Raw genomic sequence first — 16,624 nt, 5'->3', positions numbered from 1 at the left:
TTGACAAATCCGGTTCAAGCTTGTTTAAAACCTCCTGCTGCGTTACTCGCCTCGCCTCGTCCCTTTTTTTCATCTGACCGACTGCCTTGCGGTACCTTTCACTTCGTGAGTGAAGTGTTAGCAGCTTCTTTTTGGTGCGAAGGGTGTGCACAGAGCTGCGTTTTCTTCGCCCACTTTCTTGGCGTTTCTTGCATCTGCTCCGCGCTGCTGCCCTCCTTGGAAAATTGGAGGCCGCTCGGACTAGGCTCAGCTGAAAAAAAAAGACATGGAAGAATGCGAAGGTATAGGCTTTCATCAGTCTTGTAGAGAAAAAAAAATCACGATTAAGCTATCAGGGCGCAATCACAGGGCTACTAATATACGGACCACTATGTGCTGCCATGCCATTTTTCATTGGAAGCAATGTGTATTCTGCGACTGAGACAGGAATCATAATTGATTTATACATTCCAAGCATTTTATCTTCAAAGAATCATCCATGATTAAGGAAATATCACAAAGCATTGCAAAAATGAACATTTCATGAAATGCTGAACAGAGGCAATGACATTTACAAAGTGGAGGATTTTGAATTATTCATCTCATAAATAGCTATCTGGGCTGCATAAGCCACATTTACATGAATGCACACCTTGATTGTGCATCATATTCCGCTGGCCTATCTCGCAGAGCTACGCTCATCACAACAAATCGGACAGCACAATTTTCAGTGTGAACTATGTAGGTCCAACTGCACCCACCTTATATTTGAAATATAAATAATTGCGTGAACTAAATCACGGGTTGCAGGCCCTGAACTATATGTATGGTTTTGTCAACATTATAGGTTGTGACAATATTACACAGGCTTAGGTGTCCATATCTACTAGGAAAACATCAAGACTACTGGTCCATGCTTCCTTATGCAGATGCAGGATGTGTACTTTGCAATAATTCTCTCTCTCACTTTTTGCACTTACCATCACTTGGTGAAACCTGTGACGGTGGTGTGGGCCTTCTTGTGGTTGTGCTTGGCGAAGCGGCTGTTGAAAAAGAAATAAATATGCTATAAAAGGCTGGCAAGCAGGTATTTTAATACCCTCACTTTGCATTGCACGTGTGAATACTGAGCAACAGACTTATGGAGCAATTTTCACATGTGCCTGAGGAAAACTACTCAGTGTTTTCATCTCTATGGAATGAGCTCAACAAAGAAAGCACTGAGTCTATGCACTGATGTAGAAAAAGAAAAGATATCTATACCACGCAACAAAGTTTTCTTGCAGGGAGGTTGGTTTGTTGTGAACTCATACCGAGCTCCACAAACACTAGAGGAGTAAGGACGGAAACAGGACAGAGTACAAACTATTTATACTGTGAGATGCCAAAAGCCATTTTCGCTGCTCTATCTCCCTGTTTCTTCATTTTGCGTTTGTGCAGCATGCTATCAGTTCATCCATACCATGTAAACAGTGCACTCAGACATTCTTACTGGAAAGCATGCAAAATGATACTCTATGAGTGCAAGCAAACAACATTTTTTTCCCCCTAGAGTACATTTCCTGCATTTAAGGTTTACGTACAGCAATTGTTCTCATAGCACTGGTAATTGAAAAACAGCTGTGGCATTTCTACCTACTGTTCTAATTTCAGAGAACAATCTGCTCGAGTGTGCAGGTGTAGAATACAAAATAGTACCGCTCTTTGTTTTTATTTTTTGCAAGCTATTCGTGCAGTATTACAGTGGCACCACCAACCAAATATTCTGTACCCTTTCATTCCAAGCAGAAAGGTGAAACAGATCCTTGTTCGGTACACCTACCTTCCACACTAGGGGGGCAGTCTCAGCAGCAGGGACGGCAACTCGCTTGCAGTAAACTGGTTGTCTGCAATTAAAGTACTCGAACTTAGTCACGCTACGGTGAAAAAACAGCTGGTAGAGTAAATACACTTGCAAGCTTTTAAAGGCATGGCACTAAGCTTAATAAATGTGCTTGCTTTTAATCTCCACTAAATTGTAATTACAGATAATTACATATATCCCGACAATATTCTCTGAATTAAAACTTGATATATGAAACACAACTCGATCGAGTTCTTGTTTTTCCACTGCTTTTGCGAGTCGAAACGATATTGAAAGCTTATAAGGAATTATGGTGTGTAAACGCTAAGCGCAAACAGCGCATTGAAAAAAAAATACAGAAAAGTGAAAGGGTGGCGGTGGGGATGGGTCCAGATTAGAGAGGGGAAAAAAAAGTGGCCCCGCGCGATAAGCGCGGCCTGTTTCATGAACATCCAAAACCGAGCTTGGCCATGCCTTCGCCCGTTGGAAGCATCACGAGGGAGTAATGAAGAGATAAGCGAAACTGTTTCCGGTAGCTTCCCGAGAGCGAAAAGGGGCAGGTGGGTATCACGCTTGGTTCAAGGTCCCCCGTCGAGCAGCGCGGCAAGGTACGCCGAAGGGAAGGAATGCGGACAATTTACGGCGACAAAAATCCGAGCAGGCGGTCGGTGTGTAAACAGACACACAGATGAGGAACGCGGTGGTTTTCACTTGTGCAACACCGCAGCACACATTCGAATCTGAGGGCAGTGTCCCGAGTTCGCTACTGGGGCCTCCGCAATAACTTTGCGAGCGATACTTTCGTCGGCTGCGAGCACCACCCATAAACTACACGGACATGATGTATACGCACGCATTAAAGCGCTTAAAAAAACAGCTGCAGCGAGCACAACAACTATCCCACTCCGTTAATGTTACTAGCACGCATAAGTTAAAGTAACACGTAACAAAACACCCTGAAGACACGGTTGCATGACACGGTAATCCGAATTGGTTAGATTTCATGAGATAGTAGAGGTAACGTCAGGCAGTGAGGCACGCACATATATACTAACGTGAGCAACCATAACTAGCGAACAGCTCCGCTTTTGAGAGGTGACGCGCGTCGAGCCACAAACTGCAGCCCGCCCACTAATTTTAACTTATTATCGTAACCATTTCTCAAACAGATAGCTGCAGCAACGAATGGCAGCAAGAAAACTCGCTGTTCATTCAGCAGTTTCAAATCATAACGGTCAACGACAGTCAAATCAAAACTTTGCGAACATCTTGGGAAATATATAATAGTGAAAGTATAAATACCTGTGGTCAGCAGGGATTCTGAAGAAGTGTTCGCCTTCATTCCCCGAGGAATCGCACCACTTCACGCCGCAATAAAGGTGCGACATCGCTGCTCCTCGCTGCGGTGGTAAAGTTTGCGTTTCTATGCGCTCTCGTGCTTGCTTGCGCGACGTCTGCTTGTGCGCTGCGCAGGCGTGATGGCGGCGGTACCTAGCGGAGCCACGCACAGTCATGTTTACAAAACTTCTTTAAAACTTTGCCTTGTAATACTCGTGGCTGGTTATAGTTTAATGCAGAAGCACGTTTTTATTTACTACTGTGTACTACCGTGGCCGCGTTATTTTATTTTAATTAGGCTTACTGAGGCCTTCAATCCCCGCCCGTACCAGGTTCGCTGCAATCGTTTCGACGGTGGCGACGCCCCATGGCTCGGACGCCAAACTGCCATCATGCCTCGGGCCTGACTTCGCGCTTTTGGTCTCACTTGCGGAGGAAACCCTCAAAATTGTGGCACTTTTTCAGCGTTTCAATAGTATTTGCTCTCTATATTCGAATGTAATAGCGCAGTGGTTTCCGCGTTCACCCTGTTTTTAATTATAGTTTAATACAAAGTGATTAACTCTTAACAGCGAAGCTGTTTATCAAATCGTTCCTCGTCCGACGAACCAAAAAAGCTATCATCATCAAAAACGGGTATGTGCCACAGAAATTGGGTAAATACTCCCCCCCCCCCCCCGAAATTTTCCCATGGGATACAGAGCACAAGCTGACACTCGACCCCACTTATCTGCCCAGACCCAATGTCGGATCAAAGAGCCTCCCCCCCCCCTCCCCCCGAAAAAAAATTTCTGCCTACACCACAGCTTGGGTCGCCCGAAGCTAAATCGCACTCCCGAAGAAGAAGCCGCGATCCGAGAACGAAATCGACGGCGCCGAGCAGATCCGGAATACGTGGCTTGGGAATTGGAACAGAAGAGACATCGTCGGCAAGATCCCAGTTACAGGGATCGCATGCGCGTGTTGGATGATTCTTATAAACCAGCTACCTCGCTAAAGCCAAGTTCAAGCCAAGTTCAGTCTCGCTACAGCCAAGTTCAAGCCAATTTCAACCTCGCTACAGCCAAGTTCTGCCTAGATACAGCAATAAATAAGCGTGAGACCGATCAGCTTGGCTGTGTATCGAGCTTGTCGCGGCTTAGTGCATGCTTTTTTATGGGCTCACCGATGATGTTCTTCCATTTATACAACCGACACCATATCCTTCTTTTCACGGAGCGACCCTGACACGACAATCCTGCTCTATGAATTATTAAATGTTAGCGAACCTTTGGAACTTCGAGCGTTTCTATCTACGTATCTATCTATCTAGCCGCCTACGTCTGGGTGCTCTCATGATCGCCTCCTTAACTTGGTGTAGACCAAAATTGGCATGGAAGGGCAAGAGGATTTGACGAGTATGACTGTAGGGTTGTGACATGAATAACGTGAAAATCATGACGCGTACGTCGTCAAACCCTGTCCTCCAGACACGTGTGGCACATACCCATATGCCACGGGCCACGGTAAGCGGGTATGCGCCACAGGTGATAGTTTATATCTACTGGCAATTTAAATGCGAGAGCGTTAAGAAAAACCAACATCGGCAGCGTTGACCCGACCAATGGAAATAATAAAAGCTAGGATCCCAGCAGGCATCGAACACAAGCATTCCGCGTGGCAGTCAGGTAGTCTACCACGCCAGGTCTATAAACTGGTTTGGAAAAACAGCCTATGCAGGCGTAATACCGGTGCAACGTCAATTGTGGTTGTGGTGCTGGCTATCTCATTTTACAAGAAAGCAATAAACACTACATATCTACTCCTATGATGCAGGCGTCATATCAGATTAACGTCTGTGGTTCCAGTGTTGGTTCCGCTTTTATAGCAGTCTAATAAACAATACATTTGAATTCCTATGATTTAGCAAGCTATATTGAAGCATTGCTCGACCCCAGAGGAATACATTAACGAAAGTTATTTATGATATTCACATAATTGCACCATACAGAGCACGTCAGTTTCCATAATACTGACGTATATACTCTATCGTGAGGGCTGGCGTTACGTCGCACCTAAGTTACCCTTTAAACGCCGGCGTTGTCGACGAGTCTGGTAAGCCCACGATGTACACGCAGCTACTACACTTAGAGAAACACGTCGATCTACCTGGTAACGCTTGGCTCAAAGCCATAAAATACAGCATAGAAATACTAGCTGACCGCTTCGCATGACACCGATTCCCACAACGCGTGGCATCTGCCGAATTTTTCGGTTCACGATTTCTGAAGATCCGTGAACGGTTGTTACGTTCACCCCAGGGGCGTAGCCAGGGGGTGGGGAGTGTTCGAACCCCCCCCCCCCCGATATTTTTCAGTTTTGCTTGCGTATATATACACGCGCACATACAATTTCGCACGCACGAAAATACATAAAGTATGGTTGAACCCTTCCCCCCCCCCCCCCCGAAAAAAATTTCTGGCTACGCCCCTGGTTCACCCCTCACCGAAAAACACATGAACGCGTGGGATATTACGGATACCTGAATATGGTACACCTTGTGCAAGTAGCAAATGAATGAACGTGCAATACAAAGTGCATAAAATACGAATGAAATCGTTTTGATGCCCACTGGTAGATAGATGTTCGCGGAAATACATAAGGCATCCGGTAATGTGTTGGTTTTTGACATAATTTTCAAGAGAAACGCAGTGTCGAAAGAAAGGTCAGTGGAAGCAAATTTGTTAGATCGTTATTGATTAGCAGCAGCGATCCAACATGTGGTTCAATTCAAAAAAACCCTAGGCGAGGTCTATATCGCTGTCCCATATGGAGCCTTCATAACTGGAATGGGGGCGGACATCGCGCTCACCAGCCAACACGATAGAAAAACTTGGAAACACTGGGTAGCCGTTAGGCTCGCTTGCTACTGTATCTTCAAATAATAAAAAAATGACTAGTAAATGCGCTAAAAAACGGACGTTCAACGTAGGCAAAAGGCAGCAATGGAGCCTACCTTAAATTTTCATCGCCAGACCGTGTCATAAGGTAGCCAATTTGGCGCAAAGTCGCCATAACGGCAACTCTGCAAGTTTTCACGCTATCAGCTTGTATATGCGCGATCTCAGGCAGCTCTCGCACGGAAGCCATACGCGCATGCGCGTGTAAGTTACTTGCGTCGGCCTCTACTATGAAACTCTCCATGAAGTGCAAAAATTTAGCATTCCTATACGATTCTACCCTAAAGGAGCGCATTTTTTTTACATTGCATTATCATCAGCGGAGTTCAGTATGACACTTCTACAAGAGCTGAGGTTAAGTTTTCCATTTTCTCACAAGATGTCTTGTTTAGTTGTGCGAACCCTGTTGAATTTTCGCACATGAATATTCAGAGTAACGCATATGTTCTTACTAGCACGCTCGAAATTCTCAAGAACCTGCTCCAATTTTCTTTGCAGATGTCACAGACAATGGCCACCAACCCCCTAGGAGATTCGCTGCTCCAGTTCTCCCTCGACCTGTACAAACAGCTGAACTCAAAATGTAGCTCCAGCGAAAACATCTTCTATTCTCCCTTCAGCATCTGCGCTGCTCTTTCCATGGCTCTGGCAGGAGCACGCAACGCCACTGCCAAGCAGATCGCCGATGCGCTGCACGTGAACAGCGAGGACGTGCACGAGCATTTTGCCAGCTTCATGTCCAAGCTCTCCAGCTTTGCGCCGGACGTGAAGCTGCACGTGGCCAACCGGATGTACTCGGAACAGACGTTTCCGGTCTTGGAAAGCTACCTTGCCCTTCTTCGTGACTCCTACGACACCACGATTGAATCGGTCGACTTCAAGACGCACTACGAGAAAGTTAGGCAGCAGGTCAACGCCTGGGTCGAGCAAGCCACGCAGTCGAAGATCAGAGACTTGCTTCCACCTGGTAGCGTGGACGACATGACGACCTTGATCCTGGTTAACGCCATCTACTTCAAGGGCCTCTGGAACTCGCAGTTCGACCCCAAGTCTACGCACCGTTCCAACTTTCTTTTGGACAAGAAGAACAAGAAGGAAATTGACATGATGTACCAGAAGAACGATTACAAGATGGGTCGTAGCGAAGAACTCGGCGTTACCGCATTAGAGATACCGTACCGAGGAGGAAAGACTTCCATGCTTATCCTTCTACCCAACGACGTCGAAGGACTGTCTCAAGTTGAAGACCGCTTGACTAGTCAGAAACTTTCAGATTTCATGAAGAGCCTTTCTATCCGCTCGGACGTCAAGCTGTACCTTCCGAAGTTCAAGCTAGAGCAAACGATTGACCTCAAGGGAACGCTAACTGCCATGGGAATCGAAGACTTCTTCACGCCGAAGGCGGACCTAACCGGAATCAACACGACTGGGAAGCTGATGGCGTCGGAGGTGTTTCACAAGGCCTTCGTGGAAGTCAACGAGGAAGGCACCGAAGCTGCCGCGGCAACGGCCATTACGATGATGACCTACTGCGCGCGATTCGATGACACTCGATTCGTTGTCGACCACCCATTCATGTTTATAATACGTAGCCACGATCCTGATGTGGTGCTGTTTATGGGGTGCGTTCGCCAACTCTAAGCAGTGAAAAGAGCGAGTAAATGACTTCAGGGAAGCACATAACGTACAAGGGTCCAATAAGCTATATGGTGTCAACATATTCAGCGCAGTTGTCCTTATTTGTTATTGCTACAGTGTCCTAAACTGTCTAGTCGAAATAAACGTGCTATGCGGCTTTTTAATTTGTGGAATACTTATTTTCGATTCTGGCCAAAAATAAAACGTTCGACGGGCATATTGGTACTGTTGACGTAACAGTCTGCGCGGAAGTGATGCAGTGCATACTGTAATGTAGCGTCGCTGATAGACGAGATAAGGTTGACGCTTTTAAGAGTCATAATAATGAATTAACATTACTAGGCCGTGAGGTGCCATTCGATTAAGAGAGAGAGAGGTGGAGAAAAGACAAAGCTCGGGGATTTTAACCAGGAAAGTGTCTGATTGGCTCCCCTTGCAAGATAAATATCTGGGCTAGTTTATTGTTTTCCGTCATAAAGCAAGGTAGCGCGAAGCAACACCGCCAAATAATTTCGCACTACCTTTTTTTTTGTATTGTTTGGCACCGCCTTTGTTTCGTGCTGGCTTGACTTGTCGTGGCTACAATACACTGGGGGAAGGGATAGAAAGAATACAAATATGAGACAGAGTATATGAAACACAAGGTGGGATTCGCTTATGTCAAAGACCATTTAACCTGAAGGCGACACACAGTACATGAACATTACGAGTAGGTAGCTGGCGAATAAATCTTTGTTCGCAACCTCTAGGCATCCAGGCGGCCAAAGATCAGGTCGTTGCTATCCAATCAGGGAGTAGTATAAGAACATCCGGTGCCGAAGTCATCAAGTCTTTCCTTCACAGGTGTTCTTTACCGTTGGTCTTGTGACGACGCTAGTGATATGTCGAGCATTGTGAGTGGCTAAAAATTTTCTCCCACGAACTGTTCTAGCGTATAAACTCTTTTCAAAATATGTGCCTGGACTGAGTAGATGTATTGTTATAGCTGTAACCCCAAGAAGCGAGAAAATAAAAAATAAACTCTCTTTTAAAAAGTTCAAGCCTAGAATTCATAAGGAACTGAAAAATTAAGTGCATAAAAAACAAGCTGGCACGAAGAGCTCTCGGGCAATTGGAAAGGACACTCATTGAGTCCTTCTTACTTAGCCGTAAGCGGTACTTTGGCTAATCAGCAATGGCGAAAAGATCTGGTCTGTAGACCACATCGTCTTTCTTTGCATTTTTGACATTATTTTTCTTCTTCCCCCCGCGTTCGGACAAACAAATGGAAAATCAACTCCAATCTTCCCTGGCCCATCATTCTGGGATTCTACGTAGCATACGAAATTAAATAATCGTCATTGGTACGTATATTTCTATGCCTCCACAAGGAGTACTCTCTAGACAAGTTGCGTGAACAAATGCACTAACTTTTAATTCTGGCATTATTTTTTTCTTCCATTCAATATTACGTGTTGCTGTCGTTTCATAGCTGCAGCGGTTTGTTCTTAGGCTTTTATTGCATTCATTTTGTTCCAGTAAGTTCTTGACGCCTGCGTTATAAGCTTTCGAGTTGCATATGCTTCCAGCTTAAAGCTTGAAGACCTCCGCCTCCGGTCAAGAGGGTCCGTGAGCCGCAATCCGCACGACAAAGAGCCAGCAACGCTAGGAATAAGGACCGGTTTAATTCACGACTCAAGCCAATCTCACAAAGCCTTCAATGCCGGCCCAACACGGCACAAACGGGTACAAGGAAAGGACCAAAGGCCCGGAACAGACGATCACCGCATACTCGCGGTCAGCCACGGAACATACGACGCGAAACATAAAGCCCGGTATGCAAACGAACTCACACTCTCTTTGTTGGCCTAGTTGGTCCTTGCTTGTGACATTTTTTAGCCGCGAAAGAGCACATACACAGAGCAAAGAAACACACAACGACAGGACGGGCGGCCGTCCTGTCGTTGTGTGTTTCTTTGCTTTGTGTATGTGCTCTTTCGCGGCTAAAAAATGTCATGGACTCACACTCAACTGGAACTCGAAGACGAGCCAACGACTCGCTTTAGCGGACGCTCCAAACCGGCGTGCCCCCCGCTCTGCAGCACTCGCGGAGGAAACGCCAGACGTGTCGCGGAACCATCCTCGCATCTCCCGGGCTCGGCTCTCCTGCCTTCTTATCGGCCAGGGTCCATCTGCCCCGCCCCCCTGTGGCTTATCCAATGCTATCGCGCTTCATGCGAATGGCAAATGCAGCGTGTGTTATCCTGGCGCCAGCTTCAACGGCTTTCCAGCGTGAGTGCTGCAGATAAGGGCGCAAAGGCCCGACAAGCTAACTCGTGTATTTATATCGTGTTCTTCTTTCGTTCTTTTTTCGCTTTTTTCTTTTGCTGTTGCGTTTCGCCTAGCTTTCCCGCAATATTTATCTAGGATATAATCTTTGCATTTCATGCTGTAATCTGCACTTGATATACATGTGTTTAGTATATGTTAATTTAGTTTGTTAAAATACATGTGCACTTAATATACGTGTGTCCCCCTGACAGATTCATAATTATGGGACCCTTGAATGTAATAAGCATCACTAATCATGATATCACATACGAAAAAAAGTTAACAAACCTTAACTTCAAATTCAGGCTAGTTAAGGGGCTGCGGTATCAATATTTTTTACCGCTTTGAGTACTCACCGTGTGGGCTACCAAATTGTGAATGATAAGAAACATTACATTTCCCAATAACTTTCCAAGCCTCGGCATGTATGTAGTTGTATTTTGCATAACTCGAAATTTACGAAATGATAGAGAACAATTTCACGCTACCACAATCCTGAATATGTTATCTAGGAATGGTGGACAAGTTAGATACGGGATAAAGTTTGACTTAAGGTTAGACATCACGGTCATGCGGACAGAATGGGTAAATGGAACGGTAACTAAAATATATTCCAAGCCAGTTTCACCCCAAGTGAAAGTTATGCGAACTACGGAGCAGTGATTGGCCTGTTTCCCTCGTCTTTATCTTGTGTTTATCTGCTCTGTGCAGTTTCATAGTGTTCTATTCGTGTCACTGCGTGATATTTTCTATCCTTTCCTGGTCTTTCTTGTCATTATCTGATTTGTTTTTTCAGTTATCTATTTTCTGTCCGTCTCCTTTCTACTGTTTTAGAGCGCAGCTCTTAGGCGCCCGTTCCTGCGTTGAGCGGCGTCGCCGTCGGTGGCGTAACCGATAGACACGTAAAACTAACCGACAGACATGAAAAGATAAAAATGAGAAAAAGAAAACAGGATTGAATGGGATTTGAACCCTGGCCTTTTGCGTGGCAGTCGAGTTTTCTACCACAGAGCCACGCTGGTGCTTCAAACTCACCTGCAAAACGACCCTATACACGCGTCATGTCGGGCAAGGAATCGCGTTTAGCTATGTAATATAGCGTGGCAGAAGAGTAAACTATAAACCAGTCATCACATAATGCTAATTGCGCAACGAGTGTGTGGTTTAATGCTTCCCACCCACCGCAAAATGCTCAGCCATAATTGTTCATCGTCATCAGCCACATGCAGCATCAACAAAGTGCACATAATAGCTTACAGATGTGTCGCGGGTGCCTCCCTTATATGCAGAAAGACGAATAATGGCGTAGTGGGTGTTGTTCCACTTCACAAAATATGACACCATATCCTCGAAGTGAATGATGATTGAGGAGCTGGCTCGGAGATAATCGGGTAAACCGTGAATGCTCCGTACACTTCCTCTACTGTCACATGAAGACGTCACACGTTGATATAGTAGCGATTGCGGTCAGGTTGTTGTCGAACCACAAGCGGTCGCAGACCTTGCTGCTGTGGCTGAACATGTGGTCGAGGAAATCGAGGAAATGTGGTTTTGCCTGCGTTAATGTCATCATCAAGGCGCTCGAAGAACAAGAGGAAGAAGACTTCTCTTTCCCGAGAGCTGCGCCTGTAGCGGTCGCCTATGGAACTAAGGTTACGCTTACGGCGCGGGACATTGCCCCAGCTTAAGAACCTGGCGAGCCAGCTCCTAAAAATTATGCCTTATGGCGTAGTCGATACCTCGCGGAAAGCCAAAAAAAATCACAGCATATCCACGGGGTGAATGATGATGAGTGGGGCGAAGCTACGGAGGGAATCATCTGTAAACCGTGAAACTCTTCCGTGAAATGCGCCCAGTACATAATATAAAGAGTGTGAAACATCGTGTATATATTAAACATCAAACTTTTATTGTACTGTTGGTTTACGTGGTCCCTTCATTATCACTTGTGATCGGTGAAATGCAAGGAAGAAGTCCGCTCCCGAGCGAAAGAGCGCCAAGAGCGACCGCATTCCGCGCTCGCCCTGTGCGAATTAAAGGCAAGGCTAGAGGGAAGACAGGACGCGCGTTCCACGACGCGAGGTCGGTAGCATGCCCAACGAAAGCCAACGGAACGCGATCGTGCAAGTGCTCCGGCTTCGCATCGCCTCATGGTTCCATTTTTAGCGTCCCAAAACCAAACATATTGCTCAAGGTGTGCCTTGCGTTTTTCGTAGAAATAATTTCTTTATCATGTACATTAAGACGAAAAGTTGAAAGCTCACTAGAGTGTATCGCCCGCAAAGTATGTCTTTTAGTGTGATTTAACTCTCGTACGGCAGGGTCCTCGCGCCGTTGCCGGTCCACCTCGCCCGTTGACGATCGGGCGAGGTGGCTACATATAACTACTACTACTACACTTTAAGAAAAACATCTGGCGTTCTTTCGTTCTGCTTTTACAAAACATCTGGCGTCTTTCGTTGGTTTATTTCATCAATCAACGGCGTTTTGAACAAAATTTTTATTGTTTAATCACGCACAGGAGAAATCTCACCAGGCACTACCTTGGAGGTAACAATGGCTGCTAATGGCAATGAGAGACAGAAGAAGTCGGCTTTTAGCTAACACTTACACTTCTACTTCTACTAACGTTTCCTACTGGAACATGCCAATGGCTGCTAATGGGGAATGAGAGACAGAAGAATTCGGCTTTTAGTTAACGCGCACGCTGCGAATTTTTTATTGTTCAACAACGCACAGGAGAAATCTTCCACCGGCACCACCTTGGAGGTCAAAGCGTAAGACTTGTTACTCACTACTACGACCACGACGACTACGAGGGACGAACGGGTGCCGCCTTAAGGAGCTTCGCCCCTAAAACTTCAAACACAGTTGGCCTTGCTCCAACACGACGCTGCGCTCAGAATTCGCATTACGCAGTATCGTAATCGTCGGTGAATTTTTTTTCTTCTGCTTCCTGCTTCAAGTGCGGTGCGTCTAACTCCCAGCGCTGGCGTTTCGCCTCCACTTCTCTCTTTCGCATATCTTTGCCTAACTACCGGCGCTGGCGTTTCGCTGTCGCTTCGCAGGCCTATTACGAATTAGCCCTTAGGCGACTCTGGCGTTCGCAGCAAAGCGCGCGCTGGCAAAAAAAAAAAAAAAGCAGCCTGCTCGACTTATGTATATCAAACGTGGGACCTGCATGACGCCAACCCGAGAGACGAGACGACGACAGGGCGATCTCTTATATACACAGGTGACATTTGAATAACAAGGATGAAAGGCAAATGGTCCTACCTAATACCTAAATAGAACTAGAAAGGCGCGGTATTCAGCGATGCAATCCAGCAGAGGGAACCTGCAGTTGCGTTTTCAGAAGCACGATACTCTCACAGGGGCATTTGGCAAATTTATTACAACTGGTATACCCTAAAACAACTTCAATAAAGTTTGTTTTGGATACGAAATTTCAAAACTGAAAGCAACAACATTTAAAGGTAACAATATACTTATGATTTCCGCTTGTCATTTATGCCGGGCAACAATCGCCCGAGCTGTGACTTTTCTCAAGACTGACGCTGGTGTGCTAAGCTTCGCACGTACTGAAACTTTCTGTATGCAATTCCAATAATTCCGTAGGTTTCTGTAAGATTCTTACGGAAATGTATGGCAAATATATGAAAAATATATGGAAAATGTATGGATTCCGTAAGAACACATTTGGAATTATTGGAATGATAAAAGGAACGTTTCAGTAGAGGTGCACACCCTTTACACTACCTGTGTGAAAGTACAGGGCGACAGTGAAGGTACAGGACCGTTCCTGTGTGTTTCGGCATCGGGCACAGAAACGGCCAGTAGCCAGGAACCCAGGCCAGTAGCCAGGAATATTTTTCGGAGGGGAGGGGGGGGGGCACTTGCTGAAAACCATGACTATTTGAGAGAAACACCTATTTTCATTATTTATTTTTGGTAAAACGCTTACTTCACCAAAATCTCGGGGGGGGGGGCGAGCCCCTAGCCCCCCCCCCCTGGCCTACGGGCCTGACTGTACCCTACCCTAATTATGTTGCACTGTCTTCGGTAAATACCCCATGTTTCAAAGCGCAGTTCAAGCGAATATGAGGCGTCCATTTATCACGCATTCGGCAAAATATTGATCTGTGCTTGTATACAGCGTTCTAACCCGTGCAACACACGACATACGCAAACTATTGCCGAGAAGAACCAATTTAAAGCACGTAGACACCAGGGATCGAGCGTACTACAGGACAAAAGAGAATTTAAATTCTGGGCTTTCGCGTGCCAAAGCCACGGTACAATTGTGAGGCACGCCGTAATGTGTGACCTTGGATTGATTTTTCACCACCTGGCGTTATATGACGTGCATGTAAATTAAGTGCACGCGTGTTGTACGCGCATTTTGCCCACACCAAAATGTGGCTGCGAATAGAACCCACGTCCTCCGACTTAGCAACGCAACACCTTGAGCCGCTGAGCTATATCGCAGCTGACCTGCTGCATGTCGACAGGATAAAGGCCTGACCACACGTACGCGTTGCAGCGCGTCAGCGCGTGCCGTTTAGACGCGGCGCCGCGCCCTCTCCCTATGGAGGGAGAGGACGCGTGGCTACACGAAGCTGCGCGCCCTCTCTTTCTCTGGATAAGGAGAAGGGAGGGTGCGGCGCCGTGGCTAAAAGCCACGCGCTGACGTGTTGCAAAGCGTACGTGTAGTCAGACCTTTCGATGCCAGCGCACTGCCGCTTCAACAAGTTTCACAACTGTTTTGTAAGGCCATTTTCTCGCTTCTGTCTTTGCAGAGGGACCGCAGCATGGACGGCGAACTTGGCAAATCGCTTATGCAGTTCTCCGTGGACCTCTACAAGCAACTGCACCGCAGTTCTGAATGCCGCTCCAACATGTTCTACTCACCGTTCAGCATCGCGGTGTCGCTCTCTATGGTCCTCGGCGGAGCGCGAAGCCGAACCGCCCAGCAACTGCGCGACGCGCTGCACGTGACGGACGAGCGGTCTCACCATCGACGACTTTCGAGTTTTCTGTACGGCGAGATTTCCTGCTACGCCCCTGACGTCAAGCTACAAGTCGCCAGCCGTATCTACTGCGCAAAGGAGTTTCGGGTCCTCGAGGAGTACCTAGCTTTTCTCCGAAACAGTTACGTCACCAGCGTGGAATCTGTCGACTTCAGAAACGATGCGGACAAGGTGAGAAAGGAGATAAACGACTGGGTAGAGCTGGTGACGTCGTCCAAGATCACGGATCTGCTTCCGCCCGGTATCTTGCATTCGTCGACTGTCCTGGTGCTGGTAAACGCCATCTACTTCAAGGATCTGTGGAAGGACCAATTCGACCCGCTTTCTACACAGCCCCGCTATTTCCACCTAGACTCGAACAACAAGAAGGTCGTCGAAATGATGTTACAGGACAACGACTACCGTATGGCCAGGAGCGACGAGTTGAAAGTCACTGCCCTTGAAGTCCCTTACAAGGGTCTCAAGACGTCCATGATCATACTGTTACCGGAGGACGTGGACGGTCTCGAGTTTCTGACGAAACACGTGACGGCGTACAACCTGAACGCCCTCGTTCGTAACTTGAGCGTTCGGAGAGGCGTCGAGCTGTGCCTCCCGAAGTTCACGCTGGAACAATCGATCACTATGAACGACGTTTTACGGAGTCTCGGCGTTAAGGACCTCTTCTCGGAGCACTGTGATCTTTCGGGAATCTGCGAGAACGGCGGTCTGTCGGTGACCGAGGTGATACACAAGGCTTACGTCGAGGTTAACGAAGAAGGCACGGAGGCAGCGGCGGCGACGGCCGATATCTTGGAGGAGTGCTGCCTGGTCTCTCGCAAAACACGCTTCGTTGTGGATCGCCCCTTCATGTTCCTGATAATGTGCAACAATCCAGAACTCGTGCTGTTCATGGGCTCAGTCCGCGAGCTGTAGGGTGCTGACCGGTTTGACATATGCTTTTCGTGTGAGAGATGTGTTACGATAGTTCAATTTGTCGTGTGACACCGCTTCATAATGTTCATCTGAAACATGTCACGGCAGAAGTTTTTCAGCCCGATCAGCTTTGAACACCACCGGGACGCCCGTAAGACGAAATGGCGCCCTGCGTCGTCAAGTACATAATGCCTTGCTACTCTAGGATATACGGCCTTACTCAAGCTCATCGTTGTGGTATACGAATGATCCTGCGCTGTGGTATTATGCGGTGGCAGGAAACAGCTGTGAACGGCATATATTGCGTACCTACGCGCAGCACAAGATCGGCAGTGCCTTGTCCTCACTCCACTTGCTTACCTTTCGCTTCCCGTCCCCCGTTCCCCAGTGTAGGGTAGCAAAGCAGATTTTATATGCTGGTTAATATTCCTACCTTTCCCCTGTATTCGCCCGCTCGCTCTCTCCAAAGCGAGCCTCAGCCTAGTGTTTGTGCATGAGAGCCAGTCAGAATGTGAATGCTTCTACTAAGTCCTGCAGGTGTGACTGTGTTTCTTGTTTGAACTATGATCTTTCGAAAAATAAAGTTAGGACGACAAAGGCGTCACGCATTTTGCTCGCTTGAGCAAGGCCGT

General features: G+C 46.9%; 2 protein-coding genes across 4 annotated transcripts in view; both read left to right on the top strand.

Moving 5' to 3' along the window:
* LOC119373535 (leukocyte elastase inhibitor A) overlaps nt 1-7,912 on the top strand; it is a 14,559-nt gene extending 6,647 nt beyond the window's left edge. The window contains exon 2 of one of the 3 annotated variants that reach the window (XM_049410739.1): nt 6,598-7,912. In XM_049410739.1, the coding sequence (XP_049266696.1) occupies nt 6,598-7,740 (1,143 nt within the window). In that variant the 3' untranslated portion in view covers nt 7,741-7,912. The remainder of the gene's footprint in view (nt 1-6,597) is intronic. The other 2 variants (XM_049410740.1, XM_049410738.1) reach the window with 2 other exon arrangements.
* Nucleotides 1-16,624, top strand: part of LOC119373534 (serpin B4) — a 23,466-nt gene extending 6,842 nt beyond the window's left edge. The window contains exon 2 of the mRNA XM_049410742.1: nt 14,847-16,624. Coding sequence (XP_049266699.1) covers nt 14,859-15,992 — 1,134 coding nt within the window. The 5' untranslated portion in view covers nt 14,847-14,858 and the 3' untranslated portion in view covers nt 15,993-16,624. The remainder of the gene's footprint in view (nt 1-14,846) is intronic.

Source organism: Rhipicephalus sanguineus, chromosome 11, assembly GCF_013339695.2.
Source record: "Rhipicephalus sanguineus isolate Rsan-2018 chromosome 11, BIME_Rsan_1.4, whole genome shotgun sequence".
NCBI lineage: Eukaryota > Metazoa > Arthropoda > Arachnida > Ixodida > Ixodidae > Rhipicephalus > Rhipicephalus sanguineus.
This window is presented reverse-complemented; position numbering and strand designations above follow the sequence as displayed.